Source organism: Fulmarus glacialis, unplaced genomic scaffold (genome assembly GCF_000690835.1).
Source record: "Fulmarus glacialis isolate BGI_N327 unplaced genomic scaffold, ASM69083v1 scaffold34629, whole genome shotgun sequence".
Classification (NCBI taxonomy): Eukaryota; Metazoa; Chordata; class Aves; order Procellariiformes; family Procellariidae; genus Fulmarus; species Fulmarus glacialis.
Window position 1 is genome coordinate 45,390 of NW_009233207.1, and position 13,213 is coordinate 58,602.

Consider the following 13,213-nt stretch of genomic DNA (forward strand, 5'->3'; position numbering starts at 1 on the left):
TCCGTTCTTGGAATGGGAGCTTGGGATTTTGTGTGTTTCTCTGCACACACAGGTAAGTGTGGGGCTCCTGTCTGAATACGTTGCCGAGGTCTCATGAGTGAAGAGACGAGATGTCTGTAACCACTGTTATCTCAACCTAAACTGCTGCCTGAAACTTGTTAGGCAAAATACTTTTGCTGTGAATTTTGACAGCTTACATGTGCAGCTCTTAACAGCCAGCTTGGGATTTTGTGTGTTTCTCTGCACACACAGGTAAGTGTGGGGCTCCTGTCTGAATACGTTGCCGAGGTCTCATGAGTGAAGAGACGAGATGTCTGTAACCACTGTTATCTCAACCTAAACTGCTGCCTGAAACTTGTTAGGCAAAATACTTTTGCTGTGAATTTTGACAGCTTACATGTGCAGCTCTTAACAGCCTGTAATGTCAAAACAGCCACTTCAGCTTCTTATTTGCAGCAAGCAAAAAACCTACAATGCGCTTATGAAAGGGGAGAGAGGAACTTGAAGTACATAAGCCAGACACATACTTAAAAAATAATATCTAGACTGACTGTCCTCAGCATATCGTATAACATTGTAAGAAGGGTGGAATATTAATCCTGAGGTGATAATTGAGCATGACCATAAAATTTGCTTGCTAAAAAGTAAATATAGTAAACTATATGGAAACTGTTCCATGTAGTTCTGCATGATTTTTAATAATATTCTTGGTATTTTAACTGCAGCCCTCTCTAGACATCATTTATCTCTTATTTTACCTTCATTTTAATAAGAAAGAGTTTAAAAGGGGAAAAAAAGGAGAAATGGTAAGCTGCTTTTACTTTAGCTCCAATTTCCAAAAAGAAACCATTAACTCCTGATTTTTAACACAGTTTCTGTGTCTCTTGAAAAATTAAAATATTTTTGATAAATAGGCTTACTTTGACCAGCACTTGATGTCAAATTAGATGAAAGCTGCTAAGTGAAGAACTGAAAAGGTCTGAGTTTCTAAGTCTTACTACTCTTACATTAAAACTTCTCTTTATGTTGTCCCTAGGTAGCTTTGAAAAACAAGTTTTCTTTTTAATTTCAGACTATTATTACCTGGTTTATGTCTTCTTGAGACAAGTCTTGTTTAAGGTAAAGAACATCCTCTCCATTGACTTTTTTTGGTATATTTTATTACTGAAAATATTTCTCTCTGGGAAAAAAGTATGTGTAAGACCAGCTAGAAACAAGCTTCAGCAGGGAGGCTAAGGGGTGTAAGTATTTTGGGTTAGAAACTATGGGCAAGTGCTTTTGAGCGTTCATCTTGCAGGACTACATCATCTCTCTAGTGATCCTTCACCTTGCCTGACGAGTAAGTTGTTACAGATACAAGCTATAGATACAAGCAAGTGAGCATTGTTAAAAATTAACTTTAGAGTAGAAACAATTGTGGAAAAGTTACATTTCCTAGGTCAGAACAGAGAGCAAAATTTGCATGTTCAATTTGAGGGAACTGCTGGCCAGCAGAGATGGGGGAGTTCTCCCCCTTCTGTTGGAACCCTTACAGAAATGCAGTATTTTCATGCAGGATGTTTCTCAGCTTCAGTTTTGACCCAGAAATGCCAACCAGCAGATGAAGCAGATAATCCTGGAGTCACTAATTTGGTGCCATTTAAAAATATTTGAATCCCAGATTAAGGTTCCTGCTGTTTGCTTTACGACAGTGACCTAGATCCTAGTTTTTAACCAACAAAGCAGCGCCCTATTTGCCGTGCTGACATAAGGCTTTTTGCACAAGTGTCTCTAAATATACTTTGCTTCACAATACAAATAATTTCTGTCGTCTCAACAATCAAGCTTTCTGAAATGCTCGAGTCTTTAAGCAGACAAGCAACCTCCCAAGGGTGTGCAGTCTTATCCTCAAGCCCTTGTTAAATTGGCCCTCTGCTTACTTTAAGACTGTATGCTGAATGTGCTTGAGAAAGCTCTGCTTGTACTCAAGTGTGTTAATGCTGTGTTACTCAGTGGCCATTTCAGTTGTCCAGACTGAATTTTGAGTTTAACTGCAAAGTTAATACAAATTACTTTTAGCAGAATTAACTACTTATATCCAATTTCACAATCAAATTGCTTTTGCTCAAAGCTTTTGCAACACAAACATGAATTATATTTTTAACAAAAATAAAATCCAGTAGCAATTCCATTAACTCAGAAGAGAGCACTCCCCACCTCCCAGGCCTTTAGCAGTGTTGTCCTTCATCTGAAAAAGGCAAATGGGTGGCTGGAGCCAGGGACCTCCTAAGGAACTGCGCCAGGGGAGGGAGCCAGGAGGGTCGGGGAGCGCTCCGGAGAGGGCCCGGGGAGAGGCTGCAGCGCAGCCGCCTTCAGTGTCCCTTGCGCGGGCAATGTTTGAACTTCTGCCTGTGCTCTCAGCAGCACTGTCTGCCAGGGCAACGGGAGGTGCCTGGAAATGGGGCTGGTCTAAGGCTGTGTAACGGCTTCAGAAAGGGATCTCACTGTGCCAGAGGTACGTGGGGATAGAAAAGCCCAAGTATCAGCTGCACAGTTAAGAAAAGCAGCAGTTAAAAAGAATTGTTTCCTCTGTAACAGAAATTATTTATGTTGTAGAGTTGCAAACAATAAGATCACTGACGTAAGGCGATCAGAAAATTATTCAGTTACTTCATTTCATTTTGGCTACTTCATTTAACCTGAATCAAGGTTTCCCTTCCAGTTAAATACATCTGAACTAGTTAAATTGAAGAAAAAAATCTAACTATTACTGTTGCAGTAACTATCGCTCATTATAGAGTTTCCAAAATCCAATTTGTGCTGTAAATTTAATTTCGCTGTGTGTTGTGACTCCAGCATTGCTCTGCCTGAATATATTTGTCAGTACAGTTGTATTTGCTTTACAACGGGTGCTCTAAGAGACCCTTCCTGCCACTATACACTTTAATTATTTTAAAACAAGGGTAGGAACTTGACTTGCGCAGTCTTTGAGAGCCAGGCAGGGTCCAGGCCCCGCTACTGACACACTATAAGAATACAGTAAAATTGATTCTGAGCTCTAGGTACTACTTTGAGGTATCGTGTATTAGTTCTTAAATCTTCTTTTTAAGGAAGAAAAAGCTACACTGACCATTATTCCCAGTGGGTTTTTGTAGATATACATTTAGTTGATTTAGTAGGAAAAAGAAAGCACCCAAAATAGATTCAGCAACAGTTTTCAACAGCTTAAGCTTTAAATGTTAAGAGAGGAGCTGTAATTACACTACCACTCAATGCACAAGACAGCATATGTTAGGCCAAAAAGGGAGAAAACCCTCTTGGGATTAAGGGATTTTTTTTCCATGCAATCAATTTAACTATTTAAATATATTTTAGTATTTTTGTTGCCATACAAAAACTATCTGAAAACTTTACCAGGACTGCACAAGTAAACCACAGGGCACATTCATTCTAACTGTGCTGTAGAAAGTAAAAGCATTGCTAAATAAATAGCTAGACTGCTCTAGAAGACAGCACCTTTGGTTCTCTTTATTGAGAAGTAGCAGAATCCTCATCGGCCCCAGAAAGGTGCATGAAAAGTTCTCCAAGTTCTGTTACTTCATCGTCTGTGCTGGTCACAGTCCTACTTTCTCTGTCTTCGATAAAGTCCCACAGGCGAACAGAATTGAAGAACTGGAATAGAAGAAAATCTGATTGAGCATGAACCAGTACTTGTCACAGCTCTATCACAGTATTTTCCATTATCAGTGTTATTTCTTCATTAAAAAAAAAGTCAGAAGTTGAGATTCAAACGCTGGGTTTGTGCTGGGATTTACTAACACTCTCAGCAACATTTGCTGTTAAATTCAAAGTGACAACCGCTCTCCCTAGTGTTACAGTATGAATATAGTGAGGTCAAACTGGCCAGTGTTAATGAGCTGTATCTAAATTAAGCTGTAAGCCTGCCTTGACCATTCAGGGTGGTGGCCAAGCCATAACGAGTTTTTGAGGCGGCTTTAACCATTTTAGCTGGTCTTATTGCCAGCTATATGCAGGCAAGTGAGATGAGTTTTTAATACTGCCGGTGAAAGCTTTAATGGCAGAATTCCTTAGAAGAAATTCTTGCCGTGAGAAGGGTTGGTTGAAAAAATAAACGCTAATAAATTCTTGCTATTAAATGAAAGGTGCCTTCTCCTTTCCCTAATAACAAACCTGTGCCTCAAGGAAAATTGAGGGATGCTTTCTTCACTTCTCCAGGGCCAGCATGGTATGAAACATATTGAAGAGGTACACTTCACGTTCAAAATGTTTTTAATTACACTTGACTGGAGTATTCCCTTACCCGCACAGTCCCCTCAGAGCTGAGCTGTTTCCGTGGTTTTTCAGGTTCAGCTCGTGTCCCATCTGGATAAGCATGAAGGTAAAGACACTTTCCTCCAAACGGGCAAGTTCCTTTCCCTTGTTCAAAGTACTTGCAGGGTTTTTTCCTGATTTAATTAGAAGAGAGCGTTACTGCCTTCAGCTAGTAGGAAATGGATACAGTTCACTCTGCTTATCTCATCCCCAGTCAGTGACGCAAAGTACTGCTCCTGATAACACACCAGGAGTTTTGGTCTCCCATTCCCTAACTGACAGTAGTCAAAATAGATGGGAAAGATTATTAAAAGCAAACAAAGAAATACATAAAAGAACAGCATCATAAGTCAAAAAAAATTAAACTATCGTAAGACATGGAAAGTGAGGGATGTTCAAAGAAGATCACGGATCCTACACATGCACGTTCATAATGAACAAATCTGTCGCTATTTCTCTAGCAACGTTCCTCTCCTGTATTTTCTACCGCTACATTTTTATGCACCAGTTCCTCTCATCATCTCCTTTCGAAGTTCTATGATAATACTTCATTAAAGTTTCCATCAGGTTGGTGGTTCAACTAAGCTGTTCTGGCTGTGTAGCACATTTTTGTAAGGGTGTTCCTTTCAATGGTAAGGTGGTGGCCAGGGGCTGATGGATTGTTCTACAATGAAAAACATCTGAAGAGGAAACGGCAGAGAAAATGCAATTGAACTTGCATTAATATGCAAATAGTGGTAAAACTGGTTCCTAAGGCATAAATGCAGTCTATCAACAACAACTAAATGGAGAAGAAAGCACAACAATAATAATAAATCCAAAACAACCAAAAGCCCCCAACCAGTGCATTAAAAGCAGAATGAATTTGTCTCCATTTGGAACTCAAGTGGTCTGTGACTTCCAGGTTTCTAGATCTGACTTCTTCCCTCCTGCGCTGGCATATAAAGCGGATTGGATTTGTGCTGGCATGACCCCTGCTCTTAGCTTAGACTCCTCTTTATTAGCATTTTTTCATTCCATACAATACTAAATCCTCAAGTTGAACTGACTGCCAAGAGATCTATCCATAAAAACCTCTTTGGTACAGAAATTCTATCTATCTACAACACAATGTATTAGTCTTAGCCGAGCACTTGGGCAAAAACCCTTTTTGTATTCTCTTCCTGACAAGAGCCAAACCCAACTTCTAGCACCACCCAGCACCTCTGTTCCAGTAACACAAAAGCTCACCTTGCAGAGAACACGGCCATTTAAAAACTGCACTAAGCTAAGCTGAGGCTTTTGAGCGCAACTTACCACCCGCAATTCAAAGTCCTTATGAATTAAAATGAAAACCCACGACAGCAATAGGGTATTGAAAACAAACCGTATCTGAAGAACCTCTGTTTAAAGTGATTAATTTTATTTAAATATTTTGCCTGACTATAAGATAAAACAAGACAAGATGCTGGATTCATTTAATGGAGCAGTACTGCTGTCAACAATTCTTCCGTGTGTTAAAACAGGACTTCAGAGACTTAAAGCTTCCCAGGCGGCTGAGAAGCTAGTAGCAACAGCTACACACAGTTTTAAGCTAGGCCTATTTTTTTCTGTATTCCAAGGGGCATGTTTAAAGGTTGGTGCACATCACCGAATAAAGCTGCACAACCTTCAGCAAAGTGGTCATCGCTCACTCGGGTCAAGCACACTCTGCTTGTTTACCTTAAAAAGAGCGAGCAAGGAGATAAGTAACGGTATCTTACTGCTCTGCCAGCTACAGAGCCTTACACGTTCCAGGCAAAGCTGCTGTCAAACCACCCGTCAGCAGACCGCTCCCAGTGCTCCAAGCACCGGGCAAATCGTTACTAGACAATAAAAGGAATGCAGTCACGTAGTATTTTCCATTTCCAGTAGACATTACAAAAGCCCCGTGAATTTCTACCCCATACTTCAAGAGACTATTACATTTTCCTTCCCTATTTGTTTTCCTCAGTAACTGACAACCTTCCGGGCAATTATGTCTAAGGGATCAACAGAAAACGCATGAAGCCAATTTTGCCAAGTGAACTGAAATAGCTTCAACATTTCAGAGCACAGTGAGTTTGAATAATTTCTGATCTATAATTACGCCACAGACCTTTTCGTAGCAGTCACAAAGTTAAATAAAAGCATTAACAGAGATTAAGAATTTCCTGTAGAATGGTTTGTAATTACATAAAGTTTAAAAATACAGGCACTTTGATTGACTAAGTCTCAGTGTATCTGTCTTAAGGACAATGTAAATAGTATTTGCGGTTACTGAACTTACCCCACTCCCTGCTTAAATGCCTCAATCAGCTCATTTTTCTTCTCCTGGTCTTCTACCCAATACGCACTGGGAATGACAAACTCGGATATCACACGGCACTCCGGGCAAGACCTTAATGGATCAAGACAAAACAGCAATGCTCCGTTACTTTCCAAGAGTAATACTCCTCAATAAATCAGCCAGAAAGAGCAGTCTCCTGAGGGAAAGGGAGACGGTTTGTCACACTCAAGCAGCAGACATCTCCTCACACACCCGTGCACATTTGTTACTAGTTTCAGTTGAAATAATCCAATTCAGTGCAGTCAGGGCTTGCGATACCTCGCGTTTGTTTCTAGACTTGAGCAAAACTAACAGGTATTTCCTCAATATGCAGAAATAAACTGTATCTGCGAACCCCAATATGCAGAACTAAACCGTAACTATTACGCGAGTACTGCAGCTCCCGCGCAGCAGAAAGCCGAACCAGTTGAAAAAAGAAAAAGGAAGGTCTCTAAGCCTTTTGAAATGTGATCTGACTCCTACCAGCAGTGATGAGTTGTTCACTTAGTGGTTTTATGGGATGGATTTCTACATGAGGAACTAAGATCAACTTCAGGTACCTCAACAAGCCCAGGAAAGGCGTTATTACCCCTCCCCATAACTCCCCCAGAACACCTGGTCTCCAGCAGGCAGTGCTTTTAGAACTAAGCCAAGTCCCTCCTTTAGATTAACTCTGCAACAACCGGCATGTTCACCATGATGGAGAAATATAAAGAACACGTTTGAAGAATTTGTGTTGGTATTTAATCCATACTCAAAACGGATTCCAGGGCGCTGTTTCTGAAAAAAACCCTCACAGTCCTTACTGTAGGCAGAATATCTCAGTACCTGTCCAACAGAAGCTCAACTCCAATACAGGTTATGCCCTAAGGAGCGAACGTTCACTTCAATGCAATTTATAATGAAAGTTGTGCAGAAAAGTCTATTTTGGCAGAAGACTGAAAATATTTCCCACCTTTTCCTCAGCACGCTTGTAACCTGAGAGGGTTTTCAAAGAGATGCTCAAAAAAGGAAATTGCCCTAATTGGAAGTTTTAAATTCTCTCATCTGAGGAGAAGCATGTTTGGAATACATTTTTATAGAGCTAGAAGATGAAGGCATTTACTCAGATATAGATAAATGTGTGATTAGTGGGACATTTAGCTTGAGTAAGCTATAATTTAGAGAAAAATCCAGTAATTAAGTACATACATACATAGAAAAAAAGGAGTTACTGTTTTTACACACAGGGCACAGGTTAACAAGGTCTCAGCTCGTCCAGAGCCTACGCGTGTACGCTTTGCCCCACCGACAACGCAACGAGAGAGGGCTAAGTTACAGAGGGCCGAGCTCTTCCCGCAGGGAACCACAGCATGTAAGGGAACTGTGACCAAAGGACACCTGATGCGTCCTGCTGGTCTTGAAGGCAGTTCTCACAGGAATTTGCCAGCACCTGGACCAGGATTTTTGAGCTCAGATCTTATTAAGGGCTATGTTAATATTTACAGCTACGGAATCCCCTATCACCCGTTTTATTTCCGTACCAAGTCAAGGCACACTGGAGAGCCCCTCTCACTGACACAGGCCACAGAGAAGAGACTCTGGTTAACATCAGCTTACTTTATGATCGGATTCTCGAACTGCTTGGCACATCTCCACTGCCGGATGCAAGACAAGCAGTAGGTGTGATTGCAGTTGGAAAGGATCCCAAACCTCCTCTCGGAGGCTGATGGTTTCTCGTACACCACTTCCATGCAGATACTGCACACTTTGTCCTGGCTTGCCTGAAAGGCAAAGGCCTTCTCCATGTCATGCTCAAATGTCGCCATGCACATCTGTCACAGGAGAGACGTCATTGGTTACTGCAGTCCATATATAAGCCTGTTCCTTGTACAACAAAAGTGTCTAGGAAAGGGATCTATTACAGGAAAAATAAGGTATGCTGATTAACAGCATCATTCCTACCCTTCATCATCATAATTTAATTTTAAGAACATGAAATTCAATCACATATTTCAGCCCTTCAGTGTTCCCTGCAGCTTCGGGAGTATCAGAAGTAAAACTGCCTGAACACTCTTCATTTACACCTTTCTATATCTCTGTCACAGAACAGGATTTGCACAAGGAAATGCTTCAAATACCCCACAAACCTAGTTCAGGGTCCAGAATGGGTGCCACACTCAAGATGTTACTCTGCTTAGCATGAGGGCCACGCTCACTCACCGGATATTAAGTTTTACCCTCGCTAAGGAATTAGTCTCTCATTACAGGCTTTCCTTCAGCATTTCTCAGCACAGTATCCCAGTAGTGACAATCAATAACCAATTTACACTTTCACAGCACTATAAGGTGAGCCGGTGGTTATATCTGCATAGTTTTACCTCTCGATTTTCAAAGTTCTCAGGACTTGACAAGTGAAAGAAATTTAAAAGACTTTAAATTATAATAATAAAAAAAAGGACACAAAATAATTCCACATTAACAGCAGCATTCTGACTACTGCACCTTCTCATCCAACACACAGCTCCGCCTCCGGAGCCAAGCACCTGAGAGCAGCGGTGACGCGATACCCTGCCAGATACCAACGAGCTCCCGGGAGAAGTGAGAACTCCTACACCAGCACGTTTTGCAAGTACACATCGACTGCACAAAAGCTGAGATTTTTAACCCCTTGGATTCTACTCCAGATTCTGGAGACACTCACGATTCAGTAACTACTAACTGGTCTTTCTCCTCCTCGGCCTTGAGAACTCCTGTTCCTGACCAGCCCTGACCTAATCTGGTAGCCAGGCAGAGAAAAGAGCAGCCCCTTAAGCCTGTCTTTACCCAAACAATTCCTCATCCAGACCCTCCAGCCATCCTACCTCAAGTTCAGCTCCAAAATCTTTGTCTGTCCCTACCTGACCCTGCCCTGAAATCAGCCACGGCCAAGAGGAGACACCTGAAGAGGCGACTCAGCAGACCGGCAGGGCGATCTCTCAGAAGGCACCAGCAGCCCACAGTTCCTCTCCCCCACTGTACACAACGTACCATTGAGACGTCGTGTAAGCTACAAAAGACATTTTCCTGGTAGAGTTTTAGGGTGTTCTGAGAGAAGGCTGCAGGCAAGTTTCCCGTAAGGATGAAATGGGAAGAAAAGAAGTTGCTGTAAAAAGGCTATCTGCATCATCATTACCAATTAAGCCCCAGATGCTTGAACAGACCACTCAGAATCATTTTATAGTAGATAAACAATAAACCAAAAGCTCTTTGGAACAACAGGCTCTTCTACAAAACACATCTTTGGATTTTAGAGCAAACAAACCAAATCTTGCACTTAGCAAGGCAAATCTCACACCGATTTCATGTTAGTATTACCATCTCGTGAGCCTTCCTCTGTTCTTGGTCGAAAGGGTGAAGTACTTGCAATCCACATATCTCACACACGTCTCCGTGGAGGTAAAGGCAGCGATCTCCGAAGTGGCACGCTCCCGCTGCAGCGTAAGGACACAGCTGCTCTCCATCAGCACAGGAGCTTCCAGCTACCGGATCTTCCAGTCCGCTGCAAATAGCTTCCAAATACGAATGGGGCTTCATTTCCAGGTTGTCATTTTGGTCACTGCAACACACCACATCGCTTGTGGCACTGGGTTTCTGCTTTTCTTCATTCAAGCCACACAGATCTTGGGAAACAGAAACATAATATGAACCATAGAAGACCCTGCACAAAGCCCACACAAGAAGCTCCATATACTTTCTTTCCAACGATTACCAGTTTGGTTTTTTTTTTTTTTAAAAGTTTTCTTCTCAATGAAATCTCATCTCTAAGCCCCTTTTGCTCACAAATCACAAGGATTTTCACAAACTATCTACAGAAAAGTTCGATTTCAAGATTTCTTCAGCTGTTTTCTGTTCACAAATAGGCTAAAAAATCCTCTCATTTCATATTAGGGCAACTGGCCCGTTCAGTGCGACAGCGAGAACGGGCGGGAGCAGCGTGCAGGCGGCAGGGGGGCTCGGCTCCGCCACCCTGCCTGTCAGGCGTGGACGGATGTCTCCGTGCCTCTGTGCCAGCCCTCAGGAACAATCCTCCACAGAGCACGTGCCAGGTACCCTGGCACAAAGCAGCCATTTCAAACGCCCTCACGCTGAGAACAAACTGCACGAAAAGATCTGAGGGGCAGAGATATTTTAACCAAAAAACCCAAATTAAAACAAAAAAACACCCCAAAAGAAAACATCCTTCAGGGAACACCAAGCTAAAAGCCAGTCAGCTAGACACGGTCATTAAAAAGTGCTGACAGGCACAAGCTTTTCCAGGAAAGAGGCCTCATCGGCTAGGAAGTCCGACTGCACCTCCCCAGCTGTCCACGAAACTCAAGTAATAAAAGGAGAAAAACTATCTAACTCCTATCAAGCATCAAGGAGGACGAGCACCGCACCGCTCCCACTCACTTCTGTCCCTGAGCACTAGCGTTTTCTTCTCCCGTTTGCCAGTCTCGTGCAGTTTGCTCCTGATTATCGGCGCGCCGTGCTCGGGAGGATGGCGAGGGTTGTGCAGCGCTGCCGATGAGAGGGGAGGCGGCGCAGGGGCCGCTGCAGCCCCCGACGCGGGAAGTCTGGTGTGATCATACCTGCGACAGGAAAAAGACACAACAAGTGTTACAAAGGTTAAACTTGGCACAGCGGCGGGACAGCTCCCCTGATGAATATTTCAACAAAATAAAACTGAATAGCTACTTTTGTTTTTTTGAAGGATTTTTCTGACAAGTCGACTGAACTGCTCAGTCTCTTTCAAAGCCAGACTAAAAGGTTTCTCAGCCTCAGAAAACGGATGCCTCTGAAAGCACACCTATAGTTTCTTCTCCAGAGACAGCCAGCATAGCTGAAAGGACATTATTCATGTGCATATTAAATTAGATCTTCGTCATCCCCTCGCACAAACAGGTTTGCTGGCATTTCTCAGAGAAGGAACGTCAAAATGCTGTGCAGGAAGGAGTGACATTTCATGGTCTTGTTTTCCCTTTACAAGCAGCAACACTTAGACTTTATGCTCCAACACCACAGGTGAAGATGCAGTATTTGCATATGGGATAGGAAAGGACTCGAAACATCCGGTAAAGCTATGGAAATATACTCCAGCAGCAGAGCAGAAGCAATCAGTGCAGTAAAGAGCCTGGTCCAGTAAAGCCATGGAAACACCTGAACCCTAGAGTTTTTTGATGGGAACAAAAATATTCTCTGTATCTGTTTCTGGTCCTGTACTTAGTGCCCACAGACGTGCCGTACGTACAAATTGCTTATGTGCATCGAGTGCCCTGAACTAGAGCAGAACAGCTGGAGTGAAACCTCAACACGCTTTGCCGCCATCATTACGGTCCAGTCGGCGTATGAGGTGGCCCCCGTGAATAACACGGCCGCCAGCAACATTATACATTACCAGTTCAATGCGAGCAGCTAACAGAAGCTACAAAAATCACCGATGTTCAGTCTCCTGATCCAAGTTTGGTACCACGAACTAAGCAAAGGAAAGGAAATATAACTAAGCCATTGCAATCGCAGCAGTGCCACAAGATCCCCTGTTGTTGTCAGGGGAAGGTACAAACACAGGCTTCTCATCCGTGACCAGAATTTTTCCACCAAGGAGCCACGGGCTGCCCTGTGGCACATCCCTGATGGAATGTAACAACATTAACTAATGCATAGTATTTACTAGAGCGTTTCTCAAGGAGTTTTAAGCAGAAGACTTCAGGAAAAGGTGTGGTACTGTTCAGCTTTCCCACCAAACCGAGGGGAGCGTGAAAAAACCACTTTGCTCTAAGACAGAACTGAAAGTCCCCAAAACTGCGCATTGGAATCTGCATGAAGGGGTCTACCAGCTACATCAGGAGAAGCGAGTGAAGCACTGCCGGAACACTGCCCGCTTCCAGCCACTTCAGTCACGCGGAAAGCAAACCACACAGCCAAACACTATTTCATGTGAAGCTGCACACCTGAGACTCTGGCTTTTGCATTTAATAGGTCTTACTATAACAAGAACCAGATAAAAACATATGTGAAACCTGAAGTTTAACTTCTACAGAGTAAAATAATTGCTGAAGCCAAGACAGAGTAAAACTATAATACTGCATCCATAAGCTGGTTTTGGTCAGGGGAGAAAAAGCTCATCTGTAATATGTTATTTCATTCCCTTTGTCGTGTAAAAAGTCTTATCTTGATCTTTGATTCCCTGGAGTGTAAAGCTGACCGCACGTGATGATTATGCCCAGTTCTTCCGAACTCACTGTTCCAAAAGGAGCCGGGTCTTTACCTGCACCGAGCTCCATAGGCACACTGTCCCTTCTGGTAGTACTTGCAGATGGTGGAGGATTTGCTCGTAGATAAGTCGTGCGAGAAGAGACACTTGTTCCCCTCCCGACACACTCCTTGCATATAGTACCTGGGGGAGAAGCGGTTCTGGTCAGAGAAGTCTGCGCCTAGGAACGTTTTACTTCCCAGAGGAAACTTTGACAAGCATTTCCGCCCCCGCCCGGCCTCGCTCCTTTCTCGGAACAAAGACCCCGCGCAGGAGGCCGCGCCCCGGGACCGGGACCCTAACAGCTCCCCGCACCCGCAGCC

General features: G+C 43.1%; 1 protein-coding gene across 1 annotated transcript; it reads right to left on the bottom strand.

The window, feature by feature from the left end:
* Positions 1-3,114: 3,114 nt before the first annotated feature.
* MKRN2 (makorin ring finger protein 2) lies at positions 3,115-13,031 on the bottom strand. The gene is made up of 7 exons (XM_009585243.1): positions 12,906-13,031; positions 11,051-11,229; positions 9,974-10,278; positions 8,237-8,451; positions 6,599-6,709; positions 4,301-4,445; positions 3,115-3,651 (listed from the first exon to the last, which is right to left on the bottom strand). Exons 1-7 carry the CDS (start codon positions 13,025-13,027, stop codon positions 3,508-3,510), a joined length of 1,221 nt encoding a protein of 406 aa, XP_009583538.1. The 5' UTR covers positions 13,028-13,031; the 3' UTR covers positions 3,115-3,507.
* Positions 13,032-13,213: the final 182 nt, after the last annotated feature.

Excerpts from the sequence above, each read along its gene's own strand:
- MKRN2 (XM_009585243.1), bottom strand. The coding sequence starts at position 13,027 with ATGCAAGGAGTGTGTCGGGAGGGGAACAAGTGTCTCTTCTCGCACGAC. Across the intron at positions 8,452-9,973 it reads AGAGGAAGGCTCACGAGATG|ATGTGCATGGCGACATTTGA; the intron begins GTAATACTAACA and ends CTCCTGTGACAG. Across the intron at positions 4,446-6,598 it reads GCATTTAAGCAGGGAGTGGG|GAAAAAACCCTGCAAGTACT; the intron begins GTAAGTTCAGTA and ends TAATTAAATCAG.